The sequence below is a fragment of the Leucopleurus acutus genome (genome assembly GCF_964270905.1).
Source record: "Leucopleurus acutus genome assembly, chromosome: 16".
NCBI classification, from domain to species: Eukaryota; Metazoa; Chordata; class Mammalia; order Artiodactyla; family Delphinidae; genus Leucopleurus; species Leucopleurus acutus.
Window position 1 is genome coordinate 16,835,434 of NC_139158.1, and position 18,179 is coordinate 16,853,612.

General features: G+C 41.1%; 1 protein-coding gene across 2 annotated transcripts in view; it reads left to right on the top strand.

Moving 5' to 3' along the window:
• Positions 1 to 18,179, top strand: part of XPO6 (exportin 6) — a 106,814-nt gene that overhangs the window by 50,059 nt on the left and 38,576 nt on the right. For both annotated transcript variants that reach the window (XM_082857396.1, XM_082857397.1), the window contains exons 7-9: positions 4,615 to 5,068; positions 8,346 to 8,472; positions 14,245 to 14,354. In XM_082857396.1, the coding sequence (XP_082713522.1) occupies positions 4,615 to 5,068; positions 8,346 to 8,472; positions 14,245 to 14,354 (691 nt within the window). The remainder of the gene's footprint in view (positions 1 to 4,614; positions 5,069 to 8,345; positions 8,473 to 14,244; positions 14,355 to 18,179) is intronic.

The following is an 18,179-nucleotide window of genomic DNA, read 5'->3' on the forward strand; positions in this document are numbered from 1 at the left end:
CAGAGATCATCCTATCCACATAAACAGGTTTTTACCTCTGCATACTCCCGTTCAGTCTTTGTCCTTGTGCTTGTATCTTTCTATAGTTTCTGTCATGGTGTACACATGCTATTTTACATGTGACTTTGGATCTTACATATTTTTCTATTTTTGAATATTAGCTTTCTGACTGATCATTTTTCTTGGCTGCATCATCTTTCCTGACCTGGCTTCTGGGAAGGAGCATAGGCTTTGGGGCTAGACCTGGGTTTTAGTTTCAGCTCTGCCTCTGACTAGCTGAGGAACATGGGGGAAATGCCTCATCTATCTGTGTTTGAGTTATTCTAACTGTCTGTAAGTGCAGATAATCATAATACCTACTTTAGAGCTGGGAGCATTAAATGAGAATATGTAAAGTGCTTGGTGCAGCACCAAGCAAATAATAATAGCACATGAAATGGTAGCTGTTTTTTTTTTTTTTAACATTTATTTATTTATGGCTGTGTTGGGTCTTCGCTGTGTGCGGGCTTTCTCTAGTTGTGGCGAGCAGGGGCTACTCTTTGTTGCGGTGCGCGGTGTTGCGGTGCTACTCTTGTTGCGGAGCACGGGCTCTGGGCACCCGGGCTTCAGTAGTTGTGGCTCTCAGGTAGAGCGCAGGCTGAGTCGTTGTGGCGCACAGGCTTAGTTGCTCCGCGGCATGTGGGATCTTACCAGACCAGGGCTCGAACCCCTGTCCCCTGCATTGGCAGGCGGATTCTTAACCACTGCGCCACCAGGGAAGTCCTAGTAGCTGTTCTTAACATCAGTGTTATCATTGATGTGTTGCTCTCCCCACACCCCACCTTAGAATCCCATTCTGGAAAAATTCTTCTGAGCTGAAGAATAAGGCCAACTTTTTTGTTTTGTTTTTGTTTTTAAAGCCAGAATTTATTTCTATTTAAGAATGTTCAAGAGGCTTTAAAAAGGCCCAAGGGCCCAACAGTGTCCGGGTTTAGTATAAGATCATACTGAGGTGGTGTCTGTTGGTTCCTCCATTGCTAAAGCCTCAATTTGATCCTGGTTGATAAATGCCCTGATAATTCTAATAGTTGGGTAATGGTGATTTCCTCTAACTGGCATCTTTCATAAATGGCCGTCAGTCCATGAACGATGAAAAAAGCAATACCAGAAACAACCATTGATAGAAAGTTGTATGACTCAAGTGGAAAACCACCACAGCAATTCCAAAAATCAAAATTATTAATCCAGTAATAAACAAACTGAAACGTTTGCAGATTCTGCTTGAACATCCTTCTTGCATTATTCTTTGAAACCAGGTCCTCTGATTACCAGCTTGAGTAGCTGAGATCATGATGAGTCTCATCTGGTATCAAATGCAGCTCTTTCAGAATAGAAACCAGCAAATACCTTTCAAGGTAGATGCCAGAGGACAGCTTTTTAATCTAGTTTTAACAATGGAAATTAAACTCTTATTAATAAATCACAAAATCCTCATTTTAATGGCTGAGGAGATTGAGGCTGAGAAACGTTAACTACTCTGTTCATATTAATCCAACATTAGTATAAGGCAGCAGTTCTCAATAGGTCTGGGGACCCCTGGAGGTCCCCCCAAACTCTTTCAGGGTCCCAAAGGTCAACGATGTGGTCATAAAAATACTAAGACGTTGTTTGTCATTTTTATTCTCACTCTTATGAGTATACCGAGTAAAAAAAGCTCATTCAGATTCCACATTGCAGTTAACCTTTAAGAAATTAGTACTCATCAGATTTTAGTATTAGAATAGCTGCCGTTATCTGAAAAGGCCACTTCCTTCTCTTTCAGTTGTATATCTGTGTGAAGCTGGGTTCTCGTCATATACTTCAGTAAAACAACATTGTACAACAGATTGGGTACAGAACCAGACGAGAGAATCTAGCTATCTTCTTTCAAGCCACACAATAAAGAGATTTCCAAAAATGTAGAAACAGTGCTATTCGTCTCACTAATTTTTTGGAGGGCAAAATATAATTTTTTCATTTAAAAATGTTATTTATGCTAACATGTAATGGGCTTATCATTATTAAATGAATTAAATATTTGAAAAATTCTTAGTTTTAATTTCTAATATGACAAATATCAATAGAAATAACCTACATAAACAGAAAGAAGCTTTTTGCTGTCCTCAGTGATTTTTAAGAGTGTAAAGGGGTTTTAAGACTAAAACATTTGAGAACTGCTGCTATAAGGTAAAAAGCAAAATGTAAAAATTTACCCAATATTCCACCATACAGAAATAACATCATTCCAGACCTCTCTCTCTACATAAATGCAGTTAAAGGTAGATTAAACTGAATAAAAGGACCAAATGGTATCGTATCATATATATTTTTTTGGTATCATATATTTTTGCTAAAGACTATTCAGTTTTAGTTTTACTTGAATTTAACAGGAAGTATTAAATGGAAGGAATTGCTGACCTTGAGATGCTTTTTCCACAAGGAATATTAGTTTGTAAAAGATATCTCCAAGGATAAGAAAAAAAGATTATGAAAACCAATTTCTTACTACATATTTTAATTTTAGACCATATATTTTGAGACTTTGTGCTTGTGAAAGATGAGAAAGTTAGTTAGCACACCCTTCTATAATTCCTCCATTTGTTTAGTCGATTCTGTATTTAATTCAGTGCTTGCATTAGTCCCTTTGCCACAGCTTCACCATTCTGTAATTCTTCTTTTTTATTTATCTCTTTATTTGCATGGTTTCATCGTTCAGTTGCTCCCTAAGAATTTGTGGGCAATATATTATTTGAATTTTTGCATGTTTTAAAAAGATGTCACCTTCCTTTATACTCAAAGGGGACCTTTGGGTTAAGTCATTCTTTGCCCCAGAACTTGTAGATACTGCACCACTGTTTTTTGGCTTTGACTGTTACTGTGAAGTCTGAATTCGAGGTTTTCTCCTTTGTATATGTGCCTTTTCTGCCTACATTCCCTTATTACTGAAGTTTTTGTATTGATTACTCCTTATTTTTTTTCTTGGGGCTGAATAAGCCCTTTCATTTTGTATAGTGACACCTTTATTTCAGGAAAGGCTTCTTCTTTTTATAGTTATGAATGTTTTTCTTCTTTTGTCTTCTCTAAAATCATTTTATAGCCACCCCCACCCCCAATTTCATTTTGTGTGATTTCCTTTAGTGTTCAGTGCTTCTCAAAAATTAAGCAAGCGTAAGAATCACCTGGAGAGCTGGTGCAAGCACAGCTTCCTGCCCCTGCCCGCCAGGTTCTACTTCAGTGGGTGTGGGTGTTGCCTGATCATTTGTATTTCCGACAAACTTCCAGGTTATGTTGGTGATGCAGGTCCACAGACCTCACCTTGACTAGCCCAGTAGTTTCAAATTTTTGGTCTTTGGACCTGTTTACTCTTTTTTTTCTTTAATTGAGGTATAATTGACATATAACACTGTTAGTGTTAGTTGCAGGTGTACAAAATAGTGATTTATGTATATTTGCAAAATGATCACCACAGTAAATGGAGATCCATTACCACACATAGTTACAAATTTTTTTCTTGTGAGAATTTATTTTACACTATTAGCAACTTTCAAATATACAATACAGTATTGTAAACTATAGTCACCATATTGTACATTACATCCCCAGGACTTATTTGTCTGACAGCTGGAAGTTTGTACCTTTTTACCACCTTCACCTGTTTCGCCCACCCTGGACCCCTTTATTCTTTTTTTTTTTAAATTAATTAATTAATTATTATTATTTTTTGGCTGTATTGGGTCTTTGTTGCTGCACACAGGCTTTCTCTCTAGTTGTGGTGAGCGGGGGCTCCTCTTCGTTGCGGTGTGCGGGCTTCTCATTGCGGTGGCTTCTCTTGTTGCGGAGCACAGGCTCTAGGCGCCCGGGCTTCAGTAGTTGTGGCATGCGGGCTCAGTAGTTGTGGCTCGCTGACTGTAGAGCGCAGGCTCAGTAGTTGTGGCACACGGGCTTAGTTGCTCTGCGGCATGTGGGATCTTCCTGGACCAGGGCTTGAACCCGTGTCTCCTCCATTGGCAGGTGGATTCTTAACCACTGTGCCACCAGGGAATTCCCTGGACCCCTTTACTCTTAAGAATTATTGAGGTCCTTAAAGAGCTTTGTGGGTTTTATCTGTTGGTATTCAAACTGAGAAAATTTGGAAATATTTATTAATTCTTTTAAAAGTAACTGTGATGAACTCAGTGCATATTAACAAATAATACATCTTAATGAAAAATAACTTTTCCAAAGCAAACAAAAACATTTACTGAGAAGAGCGGCATTACATTTTTGTAAATCTCTTTAATATGTAGCTTAATGATAGATAGTGTTTGCTTTTTCTCTGTTGCTTGTAACTTGGCATGTAACCTCTGGAAAGCTCCGTTGTACACTTGTGAGATAATAAAAGTGAAAAAGGAAAATAACATTCTTTTAAAAATAGTTTTGAATTTGTGAACCCCGAAAAGCGTCTGGGGGCTCTCAGGGGTCCCTGGACCAAACTTTGAGAACTTCTGCTTTATGCTAATGCTTGGTTTTTTGTTTTTGTTTTTTTTAAGGAGAATTACTTAAATTGGTTTATAAGAGATTTGATAGTGTGTATCTTAAAAGCCTTTTGTGTTTCAGGCGACTTACTGAGTAACCTGTTGCAGAGTCCTAGTTCAGCCAAACTGTTGAATCAGCCAATCCCCATCCTTGATGTGGAGAGTGAGTATATCTGTTCCCTGGCCTTGGAGTGCCTGGCCCATCTCTTCAGTTGGATTCCTCTGTCTGCCAGCATCACCCCGTCCCTCCTTACCACCATCTTCCACTTTGCACGCTTTGGCTGTGACATCCGGGCCAGAAAGATGGCATCAGTTAACGGCAGCAGCCAGAACTGTGTGTTGGGTCAGGAGCGCGGCCGGCTTGGGGTCCTGGCCATGTCCTGCATCAATGAACTCATGTCCAAGAACTGTGTGCCTATGGAGTTCGAGGAGTACTTACTGCGTATGTTCCAGCAGACTTTCTACCTCCTGCAGAAAATCACCAAGGATAACAATGCCCACACGGTGAAGAGCAGGCTAGAAGAACTCGATGAGAGGTAATGAAAACAGGTGTGGCATCGGCTGTGCCCTGAGAATGGGCCTTGACTGTTTATCACGTTGCGCTGCATAGTGTCTGTAATCCTCTTTGGTTTCAGAATCTGGGGCTCCTGGTGAGGAACGGAGAGGTAGGTGTGTACCAGTAAGTCCAAGCTTAGCTGGAAGGGCTAGGGTGGTTAAGGGAAGCGAGTCGAGTTGGAAAAGTTGTGAATTGTGTGAATTGTGTAGGTTGGTTGTCTTCTTTGCCCGTCCACCTCCTGTCCTCCCTTCCACCCTTGTCCGCCCTCTCCTCACTCTTTGCCTGCAGGTCTGAGGTGGTGCAGGAACTGGGACCGCTGCTCATGCGTAGCCAAGCACAGGAGAGGAGGCCCGTGGAGGTACAGGAGTTACACTTGCCCTTCCTTGCTTGGTGTTGCTTGTTGGTTCTTCCTGTTTGACTTTTCTCAAGTGAACGTCGTGCAGTGTATAGGAATGTTGTCACTATTGTGAGTTTTACACCGATGACAAGAAAGGAGAGTTGTTAATGGGGCACACACCTGAGTTTCTTGGTTACTGTCCTCTTGAATGGCGCCTAAAATCACTTAGCCTCGCTTTATTAAGGACTCTTAGCAGATGGTCCCACAGTATGCTGAGGCATGGTCTCATTTATATTTCCCTTACAGATGATGTCATTTATGTATCTTACAGCTTTCATTAATATGATGCTACTGCTGTGTAAAAACAAAAGGGAAAATTGGAAGCTTATATTAAGAACATTATGTTGACTGTTCAGAGACTTTCAAACAGATAAATTGTATTGAATTAGTAAATATTTATAGATTGCCTGGCAGCAAAAGTTGTTAGTATTTTCATCAATTTTCCTTGGCTTGTTTTTGTTGTTAAGCTATACAGAGTTAAGCCATTTCTTTTTCTTTAGAGTAAGCAGCAGGATATAAAGTCAGGTGCCTAAAGTTAAGACAGTTATACTGCTTTCTAAATTTAGCAATTTTAATAAGTTATTCTGAAGTTGAAAAAATTGATACATGAGATTATTTTGGTTTGGTTCATTGTAAACAAGCTTTGTGTGAAATTTTCTTTGTATAATCACAAAAGAACTCATAATCTGATATGGTAATATGTTGGTTTTATTTTTCATTATTTGGTAATAGCTTCCTATTTGAATTCAAAAACATCAGCATTCAGACACACAGCTTATATGTTTATATCCTTTCTAGCTTTGGTTAAGAAAGGCTGTATTTTCATATGTTTAAAAAAATCACAACAGTAACCCAACTGCTTGTACCAACCATCAGATATCAGTTGTTCTGACTTTTACTGTGGTGTAATGTTTGTTATGGCTTACATTTGGGTGGTATAAAAATGTCATCATGGATGATCTGTGTTCTGATTTTGTTACGTGTAACTTTTGTGCTCTTGGTTTTATATTTTAATCCTATGCTTCCTATTGCCCTGTGAAAGCTGAGAGGTGCCTGGAAGCAGAAAGGTGACATGAACAACACTGTGTGCTTGCTTCCTGGCTCTTGGGTCCCTTACCACTAATTCTAAACAGCTAAGTCCATTCTCAGTTGTTTAGGAGCTGCTTAACCAGGTTTCTTCCTCTCTTCTCCTCTACTGCCTTTTTTTCTAACTTTCTACTGCTCATTAGCACCTGTACCAGAAGGTGGGCAAGGGAAAGAAAATGAGGTGAAATAAAATTGGAGTTTTAGCTACTGAACAGTCTTGCTTGTATTCTTTAAAAAAATTGGGTTGGAGATTCAAATAAAATTGAGATTGTGTGGTATTTGACCCATGACTTCTCCTTATTCTTTAACGGGTGGTAGGGAATTGAGTGCATCTTCCTAAAGAGCAGCAAACTGGTTGATGTCTTTGAATAACCACATAAAAATGTGTAATAGGCTGAGCGAGGAATGAGGAGTTCCTGCTCTTGAGTATTAGTGATTGAAGGCCTCAGAGAAGTTTTTTTGTACTTTCCTATCTCTAAAAACAGTTGATTAGTGCCTTACTGTTTTTCAAGTATTTGACCCCATGATCCTTATCAAACAAATTATTATTATTTTTTTAAGCTGCAAATAAGCTTACCTGTGTGTGGCGGCCACACAGATTGGCCACCCTCAGGGTGCTAGGTCCCAGGAACAATATGGGACGTTTTATTTATGGGCCAGTTTTGCTCTTCTGAGGAGTAGTCTTCTTCCCCTTTATTATCTCATACATCTTTGCTTTAAAAAAAAAAACACACAGCTTTTTGCAGTTAGGAGTTTCAGAATAGCTTTTAACCATCATTCAATATTTGGCTAAGGCCCAGTGTATCTTTTATCTTTTTTAATCTGTCTCTGAAATGTGGTTTATGGAGGTATGCCCATCTCATTTTCTAATCACCTTTTGGTATTTAGGAGCTTAAAATGACAGTTTCTGAAATGTGAGAGTGATGATGTGCTGTGTATTCAATAACAAAAATATCTTATCCTTGCAGCTGTGACCCACACTCTTCTGTGAAATGATATTTGAATACAAATGAATTGGGAATTCACTGTGATGTGAAAAGAAAGAGCACTGGATTGGGAGTAGATGGTAGTCCCATTCTTCTGTGAGCTGGCTGAGTGACCTTGGGCCAGTCACTTTATCTCTCTGGGCTTCATCTCTAAAATGATGCATCAGTAAATTGTCCTTGAGTCTTGTCCAGCTCTAACAGTCCTCCTCCCTTAGATTTGAAATCACTTTTAGAATGGATTGGGACGTGCTATGTTTAATTAGCACCAGGAGCCAGAGGGTGGGGAAAAAACATGAACATTAGGTTGCAAGACTGAATATATCTTACCTGGATGCCATCCCTTTCCTATAGCCTTGTTTTGTTTTTGGGATTTTAGCACATTCGTTTTAATATTTTGGCCTCTTAGCAAAGAAAACCAGCCCTCCAGACTTGCCACATTGAAATGACAGATCATCTGCCCATGGACCTTTTGAGTACCATTTCCTTTCACTTTAATTGGGTCATAACACTGAGTTAGAAAATATGAGGACGCTAGCTTATAAGATGCCTTACCTAGATAGTGTCTGAGGATTAAAGTTGCTTTTCTGCTATGTTTCAGGTGGTAATGGAATGAAGGGTTGCCTGACCTGTAGGTAATTGTTGCAGGCCTTTATATTTTTAACTGAAAATATATTTGTTATATATCTGTATAGTTTTGTACTGAAAGAAATTTGGATTGAATTTGAGTTCTCTTCTAGGGAGGTGGCCGAGTTTCTCATTGTCACCTTTTGTCTTCTTGTCTTCTTTAGCTACATTGAGAAGTTTACTGACTTTCTGCGGCTCTTTGTGAGTGTTCACCTAAGAAGAATCGAGTCCTACTCCCAGTTCCCCGTGGTGGAGTTTTTGACACTTTTGTTCAAGTACACATTTCATCAGGTAAAGCACTGGAACTGCCCATGTCTATCCCTTGCCACTCAAAATGTCTACTTTGTTATTTTCAGGAGAAAGAACTTCTTTATTTTATTTGTCAAACATTTATATAGTGCTTACTATATGAAGATTAACACATTTATCCTTCATAACAACCCTATGAGGTAGGTATTATTATCATCCCCATTTTACAGATAAAGAAACTGAGGCACAAAGATAACTTGCTGAGGGTCATACAGTAAGCGGTGGAGCCAGATAGAGTCTGCTCTTAATCACTGTTATGTTGAAGAAGCAAAATATAGAAAAAGTCTGACGTTAGGGCCTTTAGTTCTAGTCTGTAACTGTCACTAAGACTACCCACAAGGACATTGTAAATAGTGAAGTTCTCAAGAGTTCAGTTTTGGTGGATCCAGTTGTTTCCCCCATTCAGCAAACGTTTTTTGAGCTTCTGTTGTGTTCCAGGAGTGAGGCCTATAACCCTTGTAAACAGAGTCCTTGCGTTCACTGAATTTACATTCTGATGACTCAATATTTTTTGTTTCTATATATATTTTAGCAGCTTTATTGAGATAACATTACTTACTGTGCAATTCACCCATTGTAATTGTACAATTCAGTGATGTTCGGTAGATTTATAGACTTGTGCAGCCATCATCAGAGTCCAGTTTTAAACATTTCTGTCATGCCCTATCACTTGTGCCCATTTGTGTGTCTTTTTTTTTTTTTTTTTTTTTTTTTGGCAGTACACGGGCTTCTCACTGTTGTGGCCTCTCCCGTTGCGGAGCACAGGCTCCGGACACGCAGGCTCAGCGGCCGTGGCTCACGGGCCCAGCTGCTCCGCGGCATGTGGGATCTTCCCGGACCGGGGCACGAACCCGTGTCCCCTGCATCGGCAGGCGGACTCTCAACCACTGCGCCACCAGGGAAGCCCCTGTGTGTCTTTTTAAAATAAGCTTTTTGGGGAGCTCCCTGGTGGCCTAGTAGTTAGGATTCGAGGCTTTCACTGGTGTGGTCCGGGCTCAATCCCTGGTCGAGGAACTGAGATCCTGCAAGCATTGCAGTGCAGCCCCCCCCCCACTCCCCCCAAAAAAGCTTTTTGTTGAACTATCACACACGTATGGAAAAGCACATAAATCATACATGTGTAGCTTCGTGAGTTTTCCCAAAACGAACAAGACATGTGACCACCAAAGTCAAGAAGTAGAACATTACCAGCACCCCCAGAAATCCCCTCATGTCCTTCATCACTCCCCTCCACATCCTCCCCAGAAGTAACCCCAGACCTGACTTTAATATCCCAGATGAGTTGTGCCTGTTTTAGAACTTCTCTAAATGGAAGCATACAATGTAGATTTGTTTTGTCTGACTTTTTTCATTCAACATTATGTTTGTGAGCTTCATCTGTGTTGTGTGTGGCAGTAGTTTGTTCTCATTGTTTTATAGGAAGTCATTAGAAAAGACACTCCACTGCTGATTTGGGCCACTTCCAGTTTTTGGTGGTCATGAATCATGTTGCAGTGAATATTCTTGTGCCTGCCTTTTGATGTACATATATAGCTCTTTCTGTGTATGTTGGCATATTACCAGGAATGAAACTGCTGGGTCAGTGAGGGCATCTGATTTTACAAGCAGTCTTTTTTGGTTGTTTCAGTCACTGATGTTGTAACTTAATGAGGCTAGAGGAGAGGTAAGGGTGGAGGCTGGGAGGGGTGTGTGTATGTAAAAGGGGATTTGGAAGGGTGCGGATGGAGGAGGAGGATCAAAGGTTAAAGAAGTGACACAGAGCAAGAAGGAAGCACGCTGATCTCACTAGGCCTAAGAAGGGATAGAAGAGGTGATGAGATACAGGAGGGTGAGGATGTAGGAGAGAAGCATCAGAAGTGGGAGAGATTTGAGATGGATCTGGAGAAATCTTAAAGGGGACCAGGAAAAAAAGGAAGGATTTGATAGATACCTTTGAATAAGTGCAGCAGAAACGAACGAGAGATAAGGAGCCAGTGCTGGGGGCAGAAGGAGGGGTTTGTTTGGGAAACGGAATGAACCGTCTTCCGATTTTGCTCCCTGTGTAAAATGGGACCTTTTTAGTATACGTGGTGTAGAAGAAAGCTAAAAAGTGCTTTGAAGTATGCATGTCTGATGCTTCCTTCTTTGGATGTGGACCCAAAAGTTCTGTGTTTGAGCTCTGGTTATTTCTGTTAGGTCTCTGTCCTTGGATAAGTCTTTTAAATTTACTAGGGAGATAGACTGCAGTGGGCATCTTTCGGGTCTTTCCATATTCATCTTCTATGATTCTTTCACTAGAATCCTACGGGTTCATTTTCCATTGAACCGAGAGTGGTGGTTTTATATATTTATATATGTTTTAATTACATACTGGGAGAAGAGATAGATTGGTCATGAGGCAAACAGCAAGCTTCTGTCTTCCTCCCTCACCAGCGGGTCACTGTCAGCTGAGCTCCCTGTGTTCTGCTGGCCTCCTGTGTGAGGACTTGCATTTCTGGGTGCAGACTCTGGGCTGTGTGGGTTGGTGGCCTCGAGGTGCAGGCAGAAGCCGATTCTGAGCACTGGCCAGAGGGGCAGGAACCTGGAAGGGGCTCCGGGGGAAGCTGCCCTTTGCTGGAGAAGCAGGGAGGGAGAAAGCTGGCAGGGCACACTCTAGGCCCAGGAGCTGGTAGTAAAAGATTTCTTTAGGATAAGGTTTAAAAATAAGAAATTAAATTGCTGTCAAGAGAGAGCTTTAAGTTCTCATCTGTTCATTAACAGCATGTTCTTCCTTTATCATAGCTAAGTTCTCTGTAAAGTGGGAAAATGTGTCTTTTCTCTTGTTTAGAGGGTTATTCTCAGTGTACTTTGCCTTTTGTTCCTACAATTCATGGAAATATTAGTCCTGGTCAACATTTTTTTTAAATTTATTTATTTAATCTTTGGGTCTGTTGGGTCTTTGTTGCTGCGTGTGGGCTTTCTCTAGTTGTGAATGGGGGCTACTCTTCATTGCGGTGCACAGGCTTCTCATTGCAGTGGCTTTTCTTGTTGAGGACCACGGGCTCCAGGCACGTGGGCTTCAGTAGTTGTGGCTCGCGGGCTCTAGAGCACAGGCTTGGTAGTTGTGGCGCATGGGCTTAGTTGCTCCGCGGCATGTGGGATCTTCCCGGACCAGGGCTCGAACCCGTGTCCCCTGCATTGGTAGGCGGATTCTTAACCACTGCGCCACAAGGGAAGTCCCTGGTCAGCATATTTTTAAAGAAAAGTAATAAGATGAAGATGGTGGTAGTATCTTCCTGTAACCATTTCCTCTCTTCTGTTTATTTTCCTGCATTTTTTCTTTCACCTAAGCGTCCTGCTACAGTCCCTCCAGCCACTAGTGCTCACCAGGTGTTTGCCTTCACCACTGCTGAGCCCCTGAGGTGTCTGTATAAACATATGGTTTCTGTCTTCCTGCTCCTTCTCTTGCTGTATCATTACCAATTCCTTCTTGGTCTTGCAGTTTCCATTTTGCCCCTTCTTCTTAAAACATGCCTGAGATAGTATGGCATAGGGGGAAGGGTCTGGACTGGGGGAGTCTTACGATCCACAGTCCAGTTCTGTTTTTGTTCTTTATCTTGTCACCTTGGGCAGATGACTTGACTTCTGGTTTCTTTGTCTGTGAAATGGGAGGAAGAAAGACATCTCTCCGCTTTCCAGGACTGTTGTGAAGATCAAATGGACCTATGCAAATCAAAACAAACCACTTGGAGAGAAGAGTAGTATCATTAGTTTTTTAAAGGAACTTGCCAGGATCTTTAGTGACTAACCAGCCCTGGAATCTGAAAAGCAAAAAATCTGAGTATGGGTACATTTTAAAAATGGGTCCATGAGGGCTCTGCAAAGTTGTATGACTCCAAAAGTGCAGTCAGCGTATTGCCTTTATGACCTTAGCAAGCTGTGCCCAGAGCAATTGTCAAAGGCCAGACTGTGGGCAGTGCATAAGGCCTCACAGTGGGGCCTGTAGAGATGGATGTGAATGGTAGTGTTTCAGGTCCTACAGAGGATGTATTTGCCCAACTTTTTTTCCAGCCTTGAGCCACACAGTAAATCCTCAATTCAAACGCATGAGAAAGACATGTATAGTTGTAAACTACTTTGACATAGCCATAACACTTGGATTTATATGGTGGCTTTTCTCAAAAGCACCTCCACGTGCATCGATCAGTTATATTTTTTGGTGAGGGATCTGGTAGGTATTTATTTTCAAAGCAAGGAAGGGTGGCTGGGTGACCTCCTTACTGGAAGCACAGCAAGCCAAAGCCAGGACAAGACTACATCTCCTGGCTGCAAGTCAAGTGCCTGTCCACAAGCTACCCATATTATTTCCACACGGCTTATTGTTTTTTCTGCTTATTCTTCTGGTTCATTTTGTGTTCTGAGGATGGCCCTGCCAGTGGTCCTGACTGAGTTGTAGCATAGCAGTCCAGTTCCAGAGCTGCCCTGTGGCTTGTGAGTGGGGTCTGCCACATTTTTTTTTTTGTTTTTTCTGTACGCGGGCCTCTCACTGCTGTGGCCTCTCCCGTTGCGGAGCACAGGCTCCGGACGCGCAGGCTCAGCGGCCATGGCTCACGGGCCCAGCCACTCCGCAGCATGTGGGATCTTCCCGGACCGGGGCACGAACCTGTGTCCCCTGCATCGGCAGGCAGACTCTCAACCACTGCGCCACCAGGGAAGCCCCATGCCACATTTTTTAAGTTTAGTTTTTCTGTCTCAGACTCAGCCTGGGTACACCACCACCGTCATTGGTAGTTATCTCTTGGACAGATTCCATACATGCCCTTGTAAACTTCTGGATTTCTTTGGCCCAGAGATGGAAGGAAACTGACTCAAGAAGATGATGGTATTATTTCTTTCCATATCTGATCCTGCCATCAAATATGTGGTTCAATGAAGTAATCACAAGTAAAGCCAAAGAGTTCTTGTAGGTAGCAAGAATTTGAGTGGATATATAAGGGATTGGGGGGCCACAGATGAAACTGAATATGTGTGAGAAGGACTAGATGTTGGAGAATATAGTGCTTGGATTTTGCATGAAATAGAATCTCAAGGCTCTTGAGAAAGTTGATCAGTGCAGTGGTCCAGGCACTAGGACCCTATAAAGACTTGCTCTTTTCTCCTTACTTTGTCCTTATCGACACCTGGTAAGAGGTTGCCATTAGCCTGTTTGACGCATCTACTTTGCAGATGAGCTAAAGCCTGTAGGTCAGTCTTAACGAGCTCATTTTCAATCTGTTATGTAGGAAGACTGCAGATGTTACTTTCCTAATGTTCAAATGTGTAAACTTGTCACTTTGGAGCCACTGAAACTTAGTTTTGGTTTTGTAATAGTATGTAGTGGAAAGAGCATTGGCTGGGGTTAAATGGACCTGTTCCTACCCCTGACCTTGAACATATCTCTGGATCTCAGTTTCTTTTTCTCTAAAACAGATTTGAATTGGATGATCTGTAAGAGCTGTCCGCATCACAGTCTCAGACTTTAAAACAGGTGTTCGCTCGGCTTGTTTTGTAAGTTGGTTTGCCCTGCATAGTACAGTATCTCCTTAATGATGTGTTCCATGGTACCCTTGTCTTGTTAGGTTCAACAGGGCCCAATCGTGAAGACCGAATAAAAGACACCAATTGTGGTTACCAAGAAGCCGAGGGAACCTAGGCTTATGGTTGTAGCATTCTGGTGTATGTAAACACTGGTGGGTGTGTTTCTAAGGAGTAGTTGCATTAAGTAATTTCATTGTCTGGATTTCTTTTGCACCATAGCCTACTCATGAAGGTTACTTCTCTTGTTTGGATATCTGGACGCTCTTTTTGGACTATCTGACAAGTAAAATTAAAAGCCGTCTGGGAGACAAGGAAGCAGTTCTCAACAGGTAAACCGCAGAAACATTTATAAGCAGAAATAAACATTTTTGTCAGTTTTTCTTGTGGCCTAAAGAGGCAACCATGCAGTCAGACCTCTTTAGTGAAACTGAGTCATGTAAGCTGTTTAGGTAGTAAAGCCATTGAGCATTTTCGTCTTTCTTCCCCTTAAATATCTCATTTTTTAAAAATACATTTTTCTGGTTAAAAAAGTAATATGTATTGTTAATTTTTTAGGTATGATAATGTTTTTGTGGTCCCCATCCTCCCCCATCGCCCTTATTTTAGAGATACAACCTGAAGTATTTATTGGATAAAATGATATGATATATGGGATTTGCTTTAAAATAATTCCCTGGGGGGCTTCCCTGGTTGCGCAGTGGTTGAGAGTCTGTCTGCCTGCTGATGCAGGGGACACGGTTTCGTGCCCTGGTCCGGGAAGATCCCACATGCTGCGGAGCAGCTGGGCCTGTGAGCCATGGCCGCTGAGCCTGCGCGTCTGGAGCCTGTGCTCCACAACGGCAGAGGCCACAACAGTAAGAGGCCCTCGTACCGCAAAAAAAAAAAAAAAAAAAAATTCCCTGGGGATAGAGGGGGAAGTGGGTTGGCCATGTGTTGATAATTGGTGTTGAACTTAATTGATAGGAACTTGGGGTTCATTATAGCCTCACTCCTTTTGTATGTGCTTGAAAATTTCCCAAATAAAGTAATAAATACTTGTCAGGAAAAAAATATTTATTTTAAAAACTAACAAAGATAGAAAAATATAAAGAAAAGTTATCTATAATCCCGCAGTCCAGAGATAGTCATTTTTGTACTTCTAATTTTATTTTAAAACACAGAAAATGGGGAAATGTTTTTTTCCCCACGTTTCTCAAGCCCATTTTTTCTTGTTTGCAGGCAGAAAGTATGGTTCCTGTACACTGTGGTCGTTATATATCTAATTATTTGAAGCTAATATATCTAGAATGCTCAGCACATTACAGATGCTCAGTAAAAAGTATTAGTGGTTGATGGTGGAGATAGTGAACGCCCCCTCCCCCAGAAATGTGCCAAATGGAGGTGGTGAGGAGACCCCCCAACTGGGGAGAGTTGGACTGAGCCTCTAAAACCCTTTCCATTGCTGAGGTTTTATGTGTTTTTAAAATTCGAAACAGTATTTGCATTCCAAGTTTAGCATTTGCACTTTCATTCCCAAAACTATTTTTGTGATTGCAAAATAGCTTCCAGCTTGTTATGGTGTCAGGTCACATGTGGTTATGGGTAGTTTATTTGTGTGTCAGAAACCTTCTTACACAACAGTGGATCCTGTTTTTGGTGAATTTGCCAACTGTGAGTAATTGTGTTGTTGAATGAGATTGTTCAAAGAAAAGACACTTCCGCCAAATTCTCTTTCTTGTATGCTGAGCAGTTGCATCCTTTGGTTCTGGGACTGTGCCTGATTTTGCTATATATAAGTGGTAGATATTCTTTCACATATCTCAGGCTTGTTGGAAGAATAAACTGAGGACATACATGATTAATACGAAAATGCTTTTTAAAGCACAGTACAAATGTGCTTTAGGTGTGGAGAATATGGTTCCATTGAGAAAATATATACTTGTGCAGACTGTTGCACTGATAGAAGGAGCAGTGGTGCAGTTTAAATTTCTTTTCTGCTTCATGGCAGCAGTGTTACTTTTGGTCAAGTTATATGGTAATCACATTTCCTCTTGCAAAATGAGCATACTAATACTGATACCTCTTTTGCAGAATGGCTAGGATTCAAGGAAATTGTATATAAAATACCTGGCACACTATCGATCACGTATTAGGCACTCAATAAATGGACATAGTAATGACTACACAGTAATAATAAGTAATAGAAGATGTTGCTGTTACTTGACTGAGGTGGTGACTGTGGAGTTAAATGACAGGGTCCCTGGATAGCAAAGACTTTCAGCCCACTTGCAGATATTGTCTTGCCTGCCTAGGCATCTGTCATCTGTTGTCACAGTTGTCAGTGGTTCTTGCTGACCACTTTAAACACTAGGGGTGGGATGATTTGGGAAATTGGGATTGACATATATACACTGTTGATACTATGTATAAAATAGACAACTAATAAGAACCTACTGTGTAGCACAAGGAACTCTACTCAGTGCTCTGTGGTGACCTAAATGAGAAGGAAATCCTTAAAAGAGGGGATATATGTATATGTATATACATTCATGTATATGTATACATGTATACACTTTGCTGTACAGTATAAACTAACACAATATTGTAAAGCAACTGTACTCCAATTTTAAAAAAAAGCACTAGGGATTTTTCTCATTGATCATTTGATTATTATCCTAAATAAGGCTTTCTAATTTTTCATGACTTTTTTTTTTAAACATACATGTATAACACTTTTATGCCTTTAAAAAACAAAAAAACCCCAAACCTTCAAAGCTTGTCTGTGGTTTATGCTGATAAATGCTAACCATCTTCTGGGGATCTGCTTGTCAGTCAGACACCCTCTAGTGGTCTAAGGTAGTAGACTACAAAGAAGGGTGTAGTCTGGTGAGGTGTGCAAAGAAAATAGTTGAACTTTAACTTAACATGTTTTTCCTTTCACTTCTTATGCTTACACAAGTGTGCACTGAAAAAAATTTACTCTTAAAATTTATTTATTTATTTTTAAAATAAATTTATTTATTTATTTTTGGCTGCGTTGGGTCTTTGTTGCTGCGTGCGGGCTTTCTCTAGTTGCGGCGAGCTGGGGCTCCTCTTTGTTGCGGTGCGTGGGCTTCTCATTGTGGTGGCTTCTCTTTGTTGCGGAGCATGGGCTCTAGGCATGTGGGCTTCAGTAGTTGCAGCACGTGGGCTCAGTAGTTGTGGCTCACGGGCTCTAGAGTACAGGCTCAGTAGTTGTGGCGCACGGGCTCAGTTGCTCCGCGGCATGTGGGATCTTCCCGGCCCAGGGCTCCAACCTGTGTCCCCTGCATTGGTAGGCGGATTCTTAACCACTGCGCCACCAGGGAAGCCCTGAAAAAATTTTAAATGAAAGTTAAACCACTGCTCTAGGTTATATTAGAGATCCCAATATATTAGAGATACACTGTTTTGCAGAAGCAACTGATAAAGAGCACTGGCTACAGATAATTACCACATTCATTTTAATGAAGAGCATGTAAATGCAATCAAATGTTTTTCAACTGAGAAAATGTATCTGAAAGAAGTTGGGGGGCTTTTGTGGCTTGAGCCAGAATTTCAGAAGCAACTGATCTTGCAGGAAGTAGTCAAGAATGTTTTCTTGGTATCTTAAATGTAAAACGTAGGTGTGGTTAAGTCACAGAGACAGCACTCAGTTCCTCTCCCTTGTGGTTTAAAGGTTTTGCATCATTCATCACAACAAAGTGATAGGCATTGTAGGCTATGAATTTAGAAGCACAAATGTACATGGATTTATTTTTGGTCCTAGGAGCTTGGAAATTGGAGCTCTGCGTGTTCCTTGTTCAGTGAGGATCCTCAAGAGTTTCTTGGTCAGAACTGGTGGGGACTTAGAGAACTTGAGTCCCAGTGTTAATGGAATAAATGTTCTGTAACATACCCAGCTGAACAAAATTGCTAATGGGGTTTACTGTTCAGGTTTGCCATTTTGAATCTGTGGTGTGCGAAGACCTAAATTTCAGTCTCCTTTTCTCCTCTTTGTACTTTGGGAATGGTTGTTCCTACTCTACAAGTTGTTGAGCAAATTAAATGAACCAGTGTGTGTAAAGTACCTTGGCTGACCGTAGGTGTTCAGTAAATAAGTATTGGTTCTCGTCCCTTTTTTCTCTCTCTCACTCCCTTCTCTCTATGCTTGTCAA